Consider the following 16,840-nt stretch of genomic DNA (forward strand, 5'->3'; position numbering starts at 1 on the left):
ATTCACTTTCCATTTCATTAATTTCTGCTCTTTTTATTATATCCTTCCTTCTTCTTGCTTTGGTTTTATTTAGCTTTTCTTTCCTTAGGCTCTTGATGTAGGATCTTAATTACTGACTTGAGGCTTCTTCTTTTCTAATACATGCATTTAGGGTGATAAATTTCCCTCTCAGCACTGCTTTAGCTGTGTTCCACAAATTTTTATGTGCTCTATTTTCATTTACGTTTAGTTCAATGTATTGTTTTATTTCTCTTGAGACCTCTTTGACCCATGGATTATTTAGAACTGCATTGTTTAGTTTCCAAGTATTCAGATTGTTTTATTTTTCTGTCATTGACTTTTAGTTTGATCTTATTGTGGATGGAGAATACCTTCTGTGTTATTTCAGTCCTTTTAAATTTATTGAGATTTGTTCTCTGGTTCAGGATATATTCTTAGTAAATCTTCTATGGGAACATGAAGATACTGTGTATTCTGCTGCCGTCAGTAGGAATGTTCTATAAATGGCAATTAGATCTGATTAGTTGATGGTATCGTTGAGTTCTTCTATATTCTTGTTGATTTTTAGTGTAGTTCTATCAAATGTTGAGAGAAGAGTGTTGAAACCTCCAACTATAATTGTGGATTTGTTTATTTCTCTGTAAGTTCTATCAGTTTTGCTCTACATATTTGCAGCTCTGTTGTTTGTTGTGTACACATTTAAGATTGCTATGTCCTCTCAGTGGACTGACTCTTTTTTCATAACATAAGATCCCTCTCTATCTTTAGTGTATTTTCTCTGCTCTGAAATCAACTTTATCTAGATTAATACAGCCACTTCTCTTTTCCTCTAATTAATATTTGCATGATATATGTTTTTAATGCTTTTACTTTTTATCTGCCTATATTGTTATATTTGAAGTAATGTCTGCATATAGTTTCTATAGTCTGCATATAACTGAGTAATATTATTTAATCCCCTCTGCCAAGATTTGTCTTTTAATTTGTGCAGTTAGTATCCTCACATTTAATTTAAGAACTGACACATCAAAGTTTAAGTTTTAATGTAATTTTTTGTTTTTTTCTGTTTGTTCTCGCTCTCCCTCCTTTTTTTTTTTTTTGCTTCTCTCTTTTGTCTTCTTTCTTACCTGCTTCCTGTGTGTTATTTTTTTAGAATTTCATTTTCATTTATGTATAGTGTTTCTAGTAAATCTTTTTCTGTAGATTTTTAAAGTGTTGCTCCTGCTATTACATTGTATATACATAAATTACAAGAGTCTGCTAATTTTATCACTTAACGGTTTAAGTGAAATGTAGAAACTTTCTCTCTCTTTACATCACTTCACCCTCCTCTATTTATAATTGTCTCAAACATTTCCTCTACATACATTTAGAACCTCTACATATATTTCCTCTACATACATTTACATTTAGATGGTGCCATAGTTTTACTTCAATCATCACACATAACTTTAAAAATTCAGGAAGAGAAAGAAAGTAAGTGCATTATACTTACCCATATATTTGTTTGCCATGTTCTTTCTTCCTTCCTAAAGTTCTAAGGTTTCTTCTTTTATTATTTCCATTTTATTTAGAGAACTTCCTTTAGCCATTATTTTAGGATAGGTCTGGTGGTGACAAATTTTCTTCATTTGTCTTCATCTAAGAACGTCTCTATTACCCTTTCACTGCTGAAGAACATTCTCATTGGTATAGAATTTTATGTTGACTGTTCTTTCCTTCAGCACTTGAAATATTGTGCCACTTCTTTCCTTTCTCCATGGTTTTTGATGAGACATCCACTGTCATTTGAATTGTTCTTCTTCTCTAGTAAGATGTCATTTTTCTAAGGTTGCCTTTAAGACATTTTTCTTTGTCTTTAGTTTTCAGAAGTTTAATTATAATGTGTCTATGCATGGCTTTCTCAGAATTTTTCAGCAATTATTTCTTCATTTAATTTTCAGCCCCATTCTTTTTCTCCTCTCCTTTCAATAATATGATTGTTAGAAGTTTTGTATAGTCTCATAGGTCCCTAATACTCTGTTTCGTTTTGTTTTTTTTCCAGTGTGTTTTCTCTCTGTTATTCAGGCCAGATAATTTCTATTGCCCTATCTTCTAGTTTACATTTGTTTCCTTTGCTCTCTACATTCTGCTGTTAAGCCCTTCTACTGGGCTTTTCAGTTACTGTATTTTCCGGCTCTAAAATTGCCATTTGTTTCTTCTTAATATCTTCTGTTTCTTTATTGAGACTTTATATTTTTTTGCTGGGTTTCTATTTTTTTTCATTTGTTTTAAGCATATGCATAATTGTTCACTGAACATTTTTTTAATGGCTACTTTAAAATCTTTGTCAGATAATGCTAACATCTCTGTCTTCTCAGTGTTGGTATTTCCTGATTATCTTTTTCCATTCATTTTGACATTTTCCTGGTTCTTGGTATGATTGAAACCTGGACATTTTCATATAATGTTATAAAATCTGGATTGTACTTAAACCTTCTGTTTTAGCTGGCTTCCTCTGACACCACTCCAATTGGAGGAGGATGGGGCACTGCCTCATTCTGGCCAGGTAGGGAGAAGTCCAATTTTCCCATTCAGTCTCCATTGACACTTGAGGCAAAGTCTCCTTGTTTTTGCTAGGTGAGGACAGAATTTCCATCTCCCCAGATGGTCTCCACTGATACAGTGGGGGTAGCCTCATTGGGTGATAGAGAAGGTCCTGACTCTCTACAAGGCCTTTTCTAATCATACTATTGCTAAAGTAGAGGGCTGCCTCATTACTACTGGGTGGGAATGAAAGCCCAGGCTCCTTGTGTGATCTCCACTGGCATCCTTGGGGTGGGGGAAGACTTGCTACAGGCAGATAGGAATGAATGCACTGGCATCTTACTTGGCCTTCTTGGACACCACCCAGGCAGGAGTGTTGGTGTGCTTTGTTACATCTTTATAAGAGTAGAAGTCTAGGCTCCACACTTGGCTGTCGCTGGCATAGTCAGGGTGGGGCCACAGTTTTTTCCATGGTGTTTGGTTATAGAAGAATTGTTATTGTGTAAAAGTCTTCTGTCTTCCTAGGCTGCCCCTTTTCTGGTCCTATGGCTAGAGAGAGAAAGCTTCTGTTGGGGCTTTCCTCTTCTGTATCTGTTGGTATCTTGGGGTTGCCTACTTCCTCAGGTCCAAGTCTGGGATATATGACACAAAAATAAAACCCAAGAGATTCACTGCCATGTTGATACTTGGTCTCCATATCTGAGTTGATCTACTTTTGTCTGTCTTCTTTCCAGAGTTTCCTTATATTTGCTTACATAAAATGTCCAAGGTTTTAATTGTTCTTGGAGGAAGTAGGGCATAGTATGTCTACTCTATCTACCTGGAATCAGAAGTCCAACTGCCTAGATTTTTAAAACCTAACCTGCTTACTAAAAAAAAAGTCACTATAGAACACATGGTAGAAATAGAAAGTAATAGGACTGTTTTGTTGTTATTGTTGTTGCTTTACAAAATTACTGAAATGGACTCATTTAAATGAGTATCAGTGGTTCCTTGAAATCAGTTCCTGAGTTATCCTTTGTAGATGATTTTGTGTTGTTGACACTGCTCCCAAACATTTTTTGAACTCTACTGGACTTAATTTGAGAGAATTAATTGTGTCCATTTGAATATTCTCAGTGGCATAAACTGTCATCCTTTAAAGCTGTGTTTGATTTTTGGAAGCAACCTCAAGTGGTTCAAGAGCCAAGATGGCTAGTAAAACAGGTGACCAAATTACATAATATACTTCTCAGTCTAACAGTTTTTCTAAGAGAATAGTGTGAACCAAAGCATTGTTTTAGTGAGAAAGTCATTTCTTTTATATCATACAAAACTTCCCAAACACTTTAAATCTCTACATAATAAGCCTGATTAGCTGTGGGCTGAATTTTGCACGAACACTGCCCTTTGGTATCAAATCACTATTTCTTTTCTGTGGTATTGACATTGATGTTTTCTTGGGTCCTATGGATACTGGAGTTTTTCTCTGTAAATTTTGACAGTATGGTTTTGGGTCAACTTGAAAACACTATATTTCATCACTGTTCTCCTCAAATATGTGTTATTTTGTCCAACCTCCCCTTGAAAGTTCAAAACAAATGTCAGATCTTCTCTATTTCTTTTTATCATTCAAAATGTGTAGCACAGTCTTTACAGAAACCTTTATGTTCAAATTCCCCTTCAGTATGAGTCAGTGTTCTCAAAGCTAACCCTCTGCTTGAACAAATCCAGCCTCTGACATTTTCTACATTTTCATTAGCCCTTTGTACTTCATCATGAGCATCCTCATTATCTTTCTTAAGCCTTTGTGCCAGTCAAAAAAAACTTCCTCTTTACAGTCTCTCCAACACCATAATTGTCCCTTTAGATGTCTTGTGTCATTTATGTTTGCTTAACTCCACGCAAAATTTAGTGTTAATTCTTGGCTTTCTACAGCTGTCGCTCCCCATGCCCGTTCAGTGCAGCCTGTAGTCCCAATAGAGAGTGAAATAACAGTACTAATGCAAACAGAATCATTTTATAGCACATCCTTCCATGCCCACTTGATGTTTTACCAAACTATCTGAGAACATGAGCCTCGTCACTTCATAATTGTGGGAAGATTACTAAATACACTTATTTGCTTAACTATGATGCTCTAAGTCACATCCATAGGATCTAAAATAGATAACAGACCTAGTTCAATAAGTAGGAATGGCCTTTTGGCAAATTAAAGAGCTGCTAAAGAAATTTAATATATCTGATTGCAGGATATATTATATATTTATATATATAATATATATATTTTCATGGTTCCTTTTCAATTCACAGCTCAACTCTTGGGGGAGAGAGTTGATTTGGGGGTTAGGGGATTGCAGTATAATTTTGTGTTTAAGAGCATGATATTTCAAAACTAATGATGTACTATATGTTGGCTAACTGAACATAATAAAAAAAATGGGCGGGGGAAAAAAGAGCATGATCTTTCATAGTCAGATAGCCTTGTTTCAAATCCTGATCCTGTCAGTTTACCAGTAGTGAAAATTTCCTGGGGAAGCTGCTTTACTTCTCCAAGACTTCGTTTCCTCATTAGTAAAATTGGATAATAATAATTCATAATAGTTAACCTCTAATGCTGTTGTAAGGACTAAAGGGGGTAATATGTGTAAGATAAGTTTTAGCACATTGTTTGGCACCTAGTGTTTCAATAGTAGTCATTATTTATTAAATGCCAGTTACTGCTCCAGTCATTGAAGATGGTAAGTAGGGTATGGTGCTTGCCTTCAAGGAGTTCCAAATCAAAGCATAATTCTGGGCTCCAATTGTCCCATCAGAAGGGAAAACTAAACCAGAAAAATAAGTCTATAGACTATAATCGTTATATAATATGCAAACAGTTTTTCACCCTTGGATAGACCATTACCAGAATATTCTAATCAATGAAGAGATTGTTAAGTGGTCCTTATTAATTTTCTCATGTAGATTATGCATCCATGTTCTGGATCCCTCTAAGTTTTTCTGGGTGTTAACAATTCTTTGCTTGTCTACATGATCACTTTCAATTAAACTGCTGGTCTTCTTCTTGTCCACTGGCTGAAGCACTGACTGAAGACCCATAAGTATTATGCAGTGGCGGTGACAAGCAGATTTAAATGTAAAATCAACTTATTTTTCCATAGCCAAGCTAGTCAGCTTTCGTCAGCCGACATCATCAGCATTTCAAACTCCAGGAAGTCATTGTCTCCAACTATGTAACTTAGCATGCCAGTGAGTTCATTCAGAGTATAGCAGCTCAAAATGTCATACGGCTTATCGTGGTTTTCCTCTCCTACCAAACAAGAGAACATGAAATTCCATGGAGGTAGGAGAGAATCACACTAAGGGGAAAAACTTGACCAGGAGAGTGTTCAGTCATCTAGAACAGCTCTCAAAGTTGTAACATCTCCTTTCATTTAGATTTCTGAGAAGGGCATAGATACAATATAGAAACATACATTTGCCCTTTATGAAGTTTCTTAGTTGTGTTTATGATATTATAGCTTTGCCATTGCTGGTTAGTTACATTGGATAGTGTGGGATTGATAAGTATTTTCACATTGTGCTGGTATAAGTGTGACTCTTTTTTTGCATCTTTTCCTCCAATTTCTCATGACTGAAATATCCTTACTGTTTCTGAATGTAAACATTGTACATGATAACAAGACAACCAGTTGGGCATCTAAAAATATAATCAAATGGTTGTTTACTTTGCCATACGCATTGCCAAATAATAATTTTGAATATTTTCTTCACTGAAATCACCTCTTGTTTGGAACCAAGCAATATGGCTCCCATCTTCTCCAAGTGATTTTCCATGATCACTGTCATTTCCTTATGTTTCTTAATGTTGCTCTTTTAAAAGAACTTTTAAAAATTCAAATTAATCTGTTCCTTGAATGCATGTTTAATAATTTTTCCTTTATTCTTCCTGAATTTTTAATCAAAAATTTTGATTAGTTAGACCTCCCTAGCTAATGAGTTACAAATCTGTTACAAATAGCAAAATTCACAGGCTTTCCCAGCTAATGAATTCTAAGGTGAAATTCAGCTTTGAATTCCAAATTATCTACCCTTAAAAGACCAATAAGAAAGAAAATGAATGCAGGAAGTTACCCCTCAGAGGCCTCCATAGTAATAGGTGAAGTACCAAGCACAGCAGTAAAACATATGTTTAAAAGTATTAACGATAAGCATTCACTTTCCATGTGAGACCTCCATGTTAAACCATACATAATTATAAAGGGCATGTTCTGGGTGACGAGCCCAGAAGCAGGACTACTTGCTTGGTGGAAAAGATACCAAGTAGAATGACTCAAGAAACCGATGTTAAAACAAAGGTGAGAAAATCAGAGTGAGCAAGGAACCATATGCATATGGTGTGCACTATAGCATTTGAAGATGAGAGATCAAAGTGAGCATGCCCTCTTCCTCCAACAGTCACCCTTAAGGACTGAGAAATTGTCATTATTTCTTTAAATGAGATACTAATGAATGTCTCTGAAAGCTCACCATGGGATAATCTACATACAGAGCTCACTTTGAAGAACTTTCTGACATCTAGTGCCTCCATGAGCTACAGATACAGGATTTTATCACATGGTTCATTTTCAATGTGACTTAAAGATTCCAAAAACCATACTCTTGATTTAATAATGCAGAACATGAATAAATATTGATTAACCTCACCTGAACAAGCTCACTGTGCACCTGTGACATAAAGGAAAATACACACTTCAATTCTTTTGCTTCAGAATCAGGAACCAGGCTCTCATTCTCCCCCTGATGTTTCCTATATTATATCTCTCTCCCTGCTGTTAGTCAAAATAAAATGCCAGATAGAACTCCACTTTATTTTTAAGCTGTGACTTCTTTTTGTGCTTGAGATTTTTCAAAGAGAATTTTGCTCCCTTAAAATGGGAGATAAAAATAATCTCTGGCAAGACACCAGATGACTACAAATGTATATAATGCAACCTTGCTCCAATATTAGCATTTTCACAAACCACAGTAGGCAGACCCTTACTGTTTTTTCATTATCCTTTCCAGCAGTGGCTGAGAGCCCAAGTGATGCCACTTTACCAGAGGGGTATTCTGTATGTGTGTGTTCTACTTTAATCACATCCTTTCAACACCATGTATCTTTGTCTGACAACTTATCTTCTCCACAGGCAGGCAGCCACATCCAGACTCTGATGGGGTCCCAAAGCCTTCAGCATCGTAGCCGGGAGCAGCAGGGATATGAAGGGAATATAAACAAAGTGACCATCCAGCAATTTCAGTCACCATTGCCTATTCAGATCCCCTCTTCACAGGCCACCCGGGGACCTCAGCCTGGACGGTGCTTAATTCAAACTAAAGGGCAAAGGAGTATGGATGGCTATCCGGAGCAGGTGAGAAGGGTTTTTATCATTGATGAATTCTCAGGAAATGTTCAGGGAAGTCCGGTGAATCTGTGGTTTACCTTCCCCCACTAATGTAGTCTGGGACAAATTAATGCTCTCACCATGCTGAATGGAGTGGAACACTCTTTGTTGGGGTTTTACCATTATTTTCAGTGGTTAAACACTACAACCTATAAAAACTGATAGCTGGCAAAATGCCCATTTCACATAAGGAGAAACTGATGAATTGGACATTTTTCTGGTTTATCCTACACCTTTTCCTGTTCACTCTCAACTCTAACTTAGTGCTATAGCATGGCTTTTGAATGTTACAGAGCTTCAATGAATTAGGTGTGTTTACCGAGGCCTCTGGTGAAACTGACAGTGTGAAAAGTAAACTATTTGTGGGAACCTTTCTGAATAGTCCTATCTTCTGATTGTTGAATAGGACAAAGATAAAGCTTTGCTTGAAGAAAATGATAAAGAGCAGTTAGAAGGGAAACATTTCTGAAATGCTCTAAAAACTACTGATAAGTACCCTATAGCAAAAAAAATGCCTGTTCTCCTGACCTATCTAAAATTAGGATTTACTTTTCCATTATAGAATCTGTTTTTCTTCCTTAGAACCAGAAAACTGAATAGAGCTTTCTATTGAATTATATTATGCTGAGAAAGTAAGACATTAAGATCTTAATACTCCCATAAAATTAATTTTTCTTATTTCATTCTTCAAATAACTAAGCAAAGCTCCTACTGACTTCACTAACTCCTTAATATGGTTTATAAAGATTTCATTTTATTATTGACTACTCAAAGCTTCAGATATCACCCTACCTTATTTTCTGAACATCTCAGACATTGCCTTCATTCTAGTTTTTTCTTTTACACGGTTAAGAGCCATTTTTTTATTTGGATCCCAGCTGCTCTAGACATTGCTTCTACTTCTTAATACCCTTCTTGAGGCTGAGATAAGGTATTAATCATTCTCAGAATCACAGGCTTTTTTTTTTTTTTAAGATCATTTTCTTCCTGTCCTACCTTGATCTAGGTCAAGTGTTGGATTTAAGGTAAATAAATCAGACAGGTGCCTTTAATCGGGTAATGATATGAGGTTTTCAACTCTCCAGAGATTCTTGAAAGTTAATAAAATTTTAAATTTTGTTTTACTACAGGCATCTAGAAGGTTAAAAATTGTTCATATTTCCTCCCCCCACAAATATCATAACCCCAATGAAGTTCTTGGGTTTTGTTATGCCTATTAGCAACGACATGATTTTTTTTTTTTTTGCCCAGAATCAGCACATTTAAAAATCCACTGATATCAATGCCCTCTGTTTCACCTACTTTGAACAGTAGGTTTAGTTTTAGCATGCAGTTATTCTGAGCACTCTAAGTTTAAAGGCCTTTTTTTACATTATTTCTCAAAATACATAAGTTGTATAGTTTGACTAATGAGAGGATTACTAAATTCTAAAGTTTACATACTTATTAAACTTAAAACATCATGATTCTTTCAGAGGAGGGATTTGTCATCGCTGACAGGTGTTTTGATCCACAGTTTCAACATCAGGTGCTTTTCAATCTGAGAGGTAAAAACTGAAACATTCAATGGCTGTGTTAAGGAAGGAACTTAAGTAAATTCCTCTCAGCTTCCCAGTTTTTTCCCTGCCTTGTTTTCAGACTGAAATGGTTTGGAATGCTGAGATAAAATTTACCAGGTGAATAATATATTGTTATTATCACTAATTTGATTCATAACTTGTTCATAACTTGCTGAATATTTTCAAAAGAAACTAACATTAACTTGGTTTTTCTCTTTTGCAAATGTATAGTCCATGACAAAGTATATTTATATATGTGGAACATACAGATACCAAAGCAGAACTAGGAAGGAAAAACATCAACATGGTACTTCAAACATCTCAAAGCCCTTTCATATATTAACTGATTTGATCCAATTAATAATGATGTGATACAGATAGAGCAGTTTCTGTCTTATTGACTAGAAAAGTAAGATTCAGAGAAGTTAACTGTCTTGCCTGTGGTAACACAACCATTTAGAAGCTGAGCCAGAATTTGAATCCTGTTTCTTGAGTCTACATTATATGCTGCAGCCTGCTGCCCTAGAACCAAACACAGAGGTCCAGAGTAAGCCCACACCGAGAGAGTGAGCAATGGAAAAATAAACCTTTGAGTCCATGTCTGCCCCAGACAAGAGGACACACCCACTACTTAACCTAACGGATCAGGATGGCAGGAGCTCCATAGTTGTCTCCTGCCAGTTCCTGAGTACACATCCGAACTAAAGTTTGTTCCTGACAGAGAATTTATTACATTTGAATTACATTAGAATTAGACTCTGTGAGTTATACAAAGTGAACTGCATCCATCATATTCAAGGGAAAAAAAACCAAACCAAACCAAAACTCCAAAACCTTCCCAATCTACCTTGGAAGAAATCATTTTCATATTTAATAATATATGGGGTACATGAAACAGTTGACAAGATTTCAGACATTTCTTTAGATTAGATGCACTGGTCAGCTAACTGAAGGGCTCGCAAGGGTGAGGCTTTCATCTGTTGAGGCCAACTGAAGAAAACATTATTCTGAGTCTTTGGCGATAAAAACTTGGAAAATTTTGTTTTATTTAAATTATGGATTTTTAATTTAATAGGCAACAATTCGATAAAGGTGGTTAGAAAATAGGCATTAAAATGGTTTTAATATATGTTATTTACTCAATTGATTTCAGGGACATCCCATACCTCATTCTACTCCACTTAAAGTATTACTACTATTTATAAATATTTTCCCCTAGAATTTTACTCTTCAGTAAATAATACTGCAACTCTGACATTATAAACCACAGTTGGAAACAAATAATGTATAACTCAACACCACAAATTCTACAAATTGACTTTCTAAGTTCTGTGCGGTCAGATAGTAGAATTTAGTAAACACTGCGGTAGGAACCAAAGGACTGTCTCAGTGCTCCAGTAAATATATGTATGATCTTCTTGGTTTCCTTAAGTAGAAAATGAAGGAAATGAATTACCTTTATAATTTATTTATGGACAAAAAGCATTTGAGTTTCTATTTCCTAGATACATACAGGGTTGGCTAATTTTTTCTGAAAGATCTAGAAAATGGTAAATCGGAGGATTTTATTCATCAGTCTTTATTTATTATGTCTTTTGAAAAGATTTAATTAGTACTTTGAGCTGGACTTGCATTTCTAAATCACAACAAAAAAGATATGGAAATAGAAGAAGAATTAAAAATTAATTATTCTTGAATATCAACATTTATATATTTGATTATATTATTAGATATTATATAATTATATATTGTTATATAATTATTTTATATAATAATCTATTATAACATAATTATTATATAATATATATGTGTTAATATATATGTTATATATTATATATAATGATCATTGTATATAATAATATAGCTTATATATTATATACAATGTATTATATATTATTGTATCATGTCATTATATAAATCAGATCATGTCACTCTTCTGCTTAAAAAGCCCTAGTGGCTTTGAAATTTCTGAAATCACATACATTCTTATTATGGCATAAAGTCCCTACAGATCTGGCCTCTGCCTCCTCTCTTTCTATTCTTTCCTTTACCTATTTTTTCTCTAGTCATGCTGAACTTACTGTTGCTGTTGTTATTGTTATTGTTGTTGGTAACAGTAGTGATATAATTTACATTCCTTCAAGTTCACCTGTTTAAAGTGTACAATTCAGTGGGTTTTATATATTTATACAATTGTGCAACCATCACCAGAATGTAATTTTTAAACATTTTCATTATTCCAAAAGAAACTTTGTACCCATTAACAGTCACTTTCCATACTCCCTTCCATTCATTTCCCCCCAGCCCTAGATAATCACTCATCTACTTTGTGTCTCTATAAATTTGCCTATCCTGGGTATTTAATATAAATGAGATCAGACAATATATGAGGTTTTTTGTGACTGACTAATTTCAATTAGCATAATGTGCTAAGTGTAGAATGTATTACTAATTCATTCCTTTGTCTTGCCAAATAACATTCTGTTATATGGATATACTACAAACTGTTTATCCATCAGTTTATGTACCTTTGGATTCTTTTCTCTTTAGGGCCATTATGAATAATATTGCTATGAACATTCATGTACAAGTCTGTGTTTGGATATATGTTTTCATTTTTCCTTAGTAACTTAGGAATGAAATTGCTTGGTTAAATGGTACTTATGTTTTAATTTTGAGAAGCTTCTAAACTTTTGCCTAAGGTGGCTGCCACATACTACATTTCCACCAGCAATGAAGAAGTATTCTAATTTCTTCACATTCTCACCATTATTTTTTGTCTGCCTTTTTTATTATAGCCATCCTATGAAGTAGTATGTCATAATGATTTTAATATACATATCTTTAATGACTAATGATGTTGAGTGCTTTTTCATGCATTTATTAGCCATTCATACGTCTTCTTTGGATAAATGTCTATTAAAATTCTTTACCCATTTTTTATATTTTTTAAAAATATTTATTTATTTACTTGAGAGAGAGAGAGAGAGCAGGAGGAAGAGGGAGAGGGAGAGATAATCTGTAGCAGACTCCGCACTGAGCACAGAGCCTGATGCAGGGCTTGATCTCACAACCCTGAGATCGTGACCTGAGCCAAAACCAAGAGTCGGATGCTCAACTGACTGAGCCACCCAAGTGCCTTTGCCCATTTTTTAATTAGGTTATTTGGGTTTTCAATTACTGAAATTTAAGGATTGCTCATATATTCTGGATGTAAGACCCTATTCATATATATGATTTGCAAATATTTTTTCCCATTCCTTGGGTTGTCTTTTCACTTTCTTAGTAGTCTCCTTTGAAGCATCAAAGTTTTTAATTTTTATAAAGTCAGTCATCTCTTTTATCACATTTGGTTTCATATCTAAGAAATCATCAACTAATTGATGATCATAGAGACTTACTCTTGTATTTCTTCTTAGAGTTTTGTAGCTTTAGCTCTTATATTTCAGTCTCTGATTTAGTTTGAGTTCATTTTTGTGTGTGGTGTGAAGTAGGGGTGAAAATCATTATTTTGCATGTGGATATCCAACTGTGCCTGTACTATTGGTTGAAAAGACTGTTCTTTCCTCATTGAATTACCTTGGACCTTTTGTTGAAAATCAACTGACCATAAATGTTAGGGTTTATTTCTGGACTCTCAATTCTGTTTCATGGATCTATATGTCTATCCTTATACCATCTTGTTGTTTCTTGATTTTATAAAGACCCATCTATCTTAAGGGCATTTAAAATCCCTGACTTTAGGGGCTGGCACAGTTTTCCCATTTTTCTTTTTGTCTTGCATGATCTTTTATCTTATTCATATTTCTGCTAAAATGTCATTTGAGCATTTGAAATATCACTTCTTGGCTGTTCTCCCTAAAATAGCTCCACACTCCTGTTCTATCACTCTCTACTACCTTTCCTGCTCTATTTTTTTCACAGCTTATCTCACAATCTGAAATTATTTATTGTTTACATGTTTAATATGTCTTCCCCACTAGAATGCAAGTTCCATGAGGGCAAGGATATTTTATCTGTCTGAGAAGGTGCCTGGCACTTTGTAGGAAATCAGTAAATATTTGTGGAATAAAGGCATGAATCATGATTCCTACAACAATTTTTATTTTCAAAGCTCTAATGGTTTTTCTAAGCAGTTAATTACATAATTGGAGCATGCCATTGAACAACTGGCATACCTTCTAATAGCTCATCACATTATATACTTTTGACAATGCATATTTGAAAGTATCTTTTGTCATATATGCACATATTTATTCAAACAAAAGTTAATTGAGTGCTAACTATGTGCCAGCCATTGTCCTAGAAAGTCAGTGAAGAGATAACATAATAGATATGATTAATAGAGGTGATTCAAGTATCCTACTTGCATAAAAATCCATGTGGATGTAGATGCCTCTTCACTAATACTCTCTGATAATACTCTTAGGAGTCAGGCCTAGATATGGCCTTGTAGTTTAATGTTCTTGATTACAAGGTTCCTTCTTGGTGTTTCAATAATTAACAACCCTCCAATAGATCAAAACCTCATCTTGAATTTCCATCAGTACAGAAGTTTTGAGGTTCTGGTTATTTCACTTCCCAAAAAAATTTTCAAACAACTATATATTTTGGGGTTTTTTAAAGTAAAAGATAAGAAAAGTCAATTCTTTTATAACAAATAAGCAAGCTTCCCCTTGATTTTTTACCAAGTAGGCCTCTTGATTATAAGAGACTCAACCTAATAAGACATAAGCAAAAAAAGGGTTTTAACTCATATACAGTTAGCTGAAACTCCAGGGATTGGCAAGCTTCAGATGAGGCTTAACGTAGGCTCATGACCTGTCTATGGGTTGGTTCCTATCTCAAAAAGGCTTTCCCATCATGGTAGAAAAATAGGTCAAAAGCTCCAGACCCTCTCAGATTTAAAACTAGCAGGAGAGAGCAAGATTCTCTTTCCTGAAAATCCTAGTAGGCATCTCATTACTCCTTTTTGATTGGATTACCTGCCCATCCTATAAACAATCATATTTCTAGAGGATACAGTGCTTTGTTTTAGGCCTAGATAACATGATTCATCCAAAGCATACAGGCTGAGAATAAAGAAGTGGGTGGTTATTCAAAGAGAAATTAAGGTTATAGCTCCAGAATTAGGATGAATGGATCTTAGACAGCAAAAGCAAAGGTATCCATTAAAAGCTTTTATACATACTGCTAAGAAAGAGAATGGTAATTAGAACATATCATAGTAAACCAGTTCATTACAGCATCACCAAATATTTTTCTGGAATGCAGTTCCCTAATCCTGAATTATACCTCCCAACACACACACACACACACACACACACGTGTTATTTGTATGTGCACATGTACACACAAGTGCTACCATTTCCTTTGTTCTTGCCACTAGGTTGTAGAGCATTGCAAGACCAAGTCAGATAACTACCTTCAAGAGATTATAGATTATGACCTTCACAGGGCCTCACTATTACATAACAATCCATTTTATCATAGACTCTCTAAAATAAGACACAGTATTTTAATTAGAACAAGATTGACACAGACCAGAGCATGAAGTCAAGTCAAAGGATGGGAGCAGATTCTCAAAGAAGCAAATACACCCTTGACTTCCAGCCTGTTATTTATATTTTCAGCCAGAAATTTCATTCATTGAAATCAGTATCTTAATAGAAAATTGAAATGCTGATTTTCATTAAATAAGCTATTTGTTAGCCTCTTAGTTCTGACCTTTGGCTAGAACACTGCATTTCCTCTTCGCTAATCCTCTTTAGTTTCTGACTGCTTCTTGGCTGTGAGCTATTCTCTCCTCTTAATTTTTATGGCCCCGTTACCAGGCAGGTGGAACTCCTTGTATGTGAGATGAATACTCTCTCTGACATGCTTTATGGGACCCAACAGTCACAACACAACCTATTAGCCATACCGTAGCATGCCCAAGGGCAGTCTAGCTTCAGATCCGAATTTATGGTTGTTTGTCACATTTATAAAACCACAGTGTCATCTTTATTATTTCTATTATTAAAAAATATATTGAGGCAGTTCTTCACATACTTGGCACATATGAAATTTGTTTCCCTTAGATTTTTAGTGCTTTCCAGATTGACTATAATATAAAATAGATATAGTCAGTGCCTTGAAAGAGAACCACTAGAAAGTGCTCTCAGCAATTTACTTTGTCAATAAAATCTGTTGCATATATTTCCGTTCAGGTTTTATAGTGGCCTGGGGAAAACCACAAGTGTATATACTTTCCACATATTTCATTGTACAATATAAAATTTTCAAATTAGAAAGATATAACCCAAGTTTCAAATAATTTAGTTGGAAACATGCAGATATATGGGGAAGCACAAAGGTAAAGTGTTTAAATCATATTAGTTCCTTTCTTACTATTTTCTAATTAACCACTGATAACAAAAAAGGATTACAAGGTAAACTGGTGTATTGAATAAAGCTAAAATATAGCTACATCAAGCTATTTTACGTTCATATCCACAGATGGTGAGCCATATAAATACAAAACTATTATAAACTGTAGTTGCTATTACCCTATGATAACTAGTTTTAACAAACCTAGCTCAGTTAGAGGAAAAGCTATAAATAAACATATCTTTAAAATAAAAATATGGGAAAGTACTTAATGGTAATTGCAGTTACCTATAATTTAGAAACTATTCATTAGAGACTCTACCATAAAAATCACATTAGTGGATACTGTTTTGCCCTTGTGTTGCAAGTGAACTATGTAATAGTTAAACATTATATTTATTATTATGAAATATGATAGTAAATTAAGGATAGTCTCATTAAACGGCCAAACCTAATTAATCCAGTTCCCAGCGACTCTTAATATATGCTAATTAAGCCAGGAACAGTACTCAAATTTGCCTTGAACTATCTAAGAGGTAGGGATTAAAGGTATCTTGAAAATAAAAATATAGAAAGCATTTGGGCATTTACATTTGTCCACAAGTAAATTAATAGGCTAACTAAGCAAGATTGCTGGGGAAAACATTATACTGCTTAAGAAAGCAAACATTTCCAATCATCTTTAAGAACTTTCCCAGTATATATTTATATAAATACAAAATATATGTTAATGTATTTCTTTAGATTTTTTTTTCTTAACTCCTTATTAATCTTTGGCCTGCTAATCTCTGGTAACACTTGGTTCACCTAGTTCCAGCATTTGTTCTGTTCTTAAAAGTTATAAAAGCCTTTCTTTCTTTCTTTCTTTCTTTCTTTCTTTCTTTCTTTCTTTCTTTCTTTCTTTCTTTCTTCTTTCTCTCTCTCTTTCCTTCCTTCCTTCCTTCCTTCCTTCTTTTCTGTAAC

The 16,840-nt window shown here is 34.5% G+C and overlaps 1 protein-coding gene across 1 annotated transcript in view; it reads left to right on the forward strand.

Annotated features, from left to right (window-relative positions):
* The window catches only part of LRRC7 (leucine rich repeat containing 7), a 508,503-nt gene that overhangs the window by 444,313 nt on the left and 47,350 nt on the right, over positions 1-16,840 (forward strand). The window contains exon 26 of the mRNA XM_081818633.1: positions 7,695-7,916. Within this exon, the coding sequence (XP_081674759.1) occupies positions 7,695-7,916 (222 nt within the window). The remainder of the gene's footprint in view (positions 1-7,694; positions 7,917-16,840) is intronic.

The sequence above is a fragment of the Leptonychotes weddellii genome, chromosome 4 (assembly GCF_054177405.1).
Source record: "Leptonychotes weddellii isolate Sample4059 chromosome 4, ASM5417740v2, whole genome shotgun sequence".
In the NCBI taxonomy this organism is placed as follows: domain Eukaryota; kingdom Metazoa; phylum Chordata; class Mammalia; order Carnivora; family Phocidae; genus Leptonychotes; species Leptonychotes weddellii.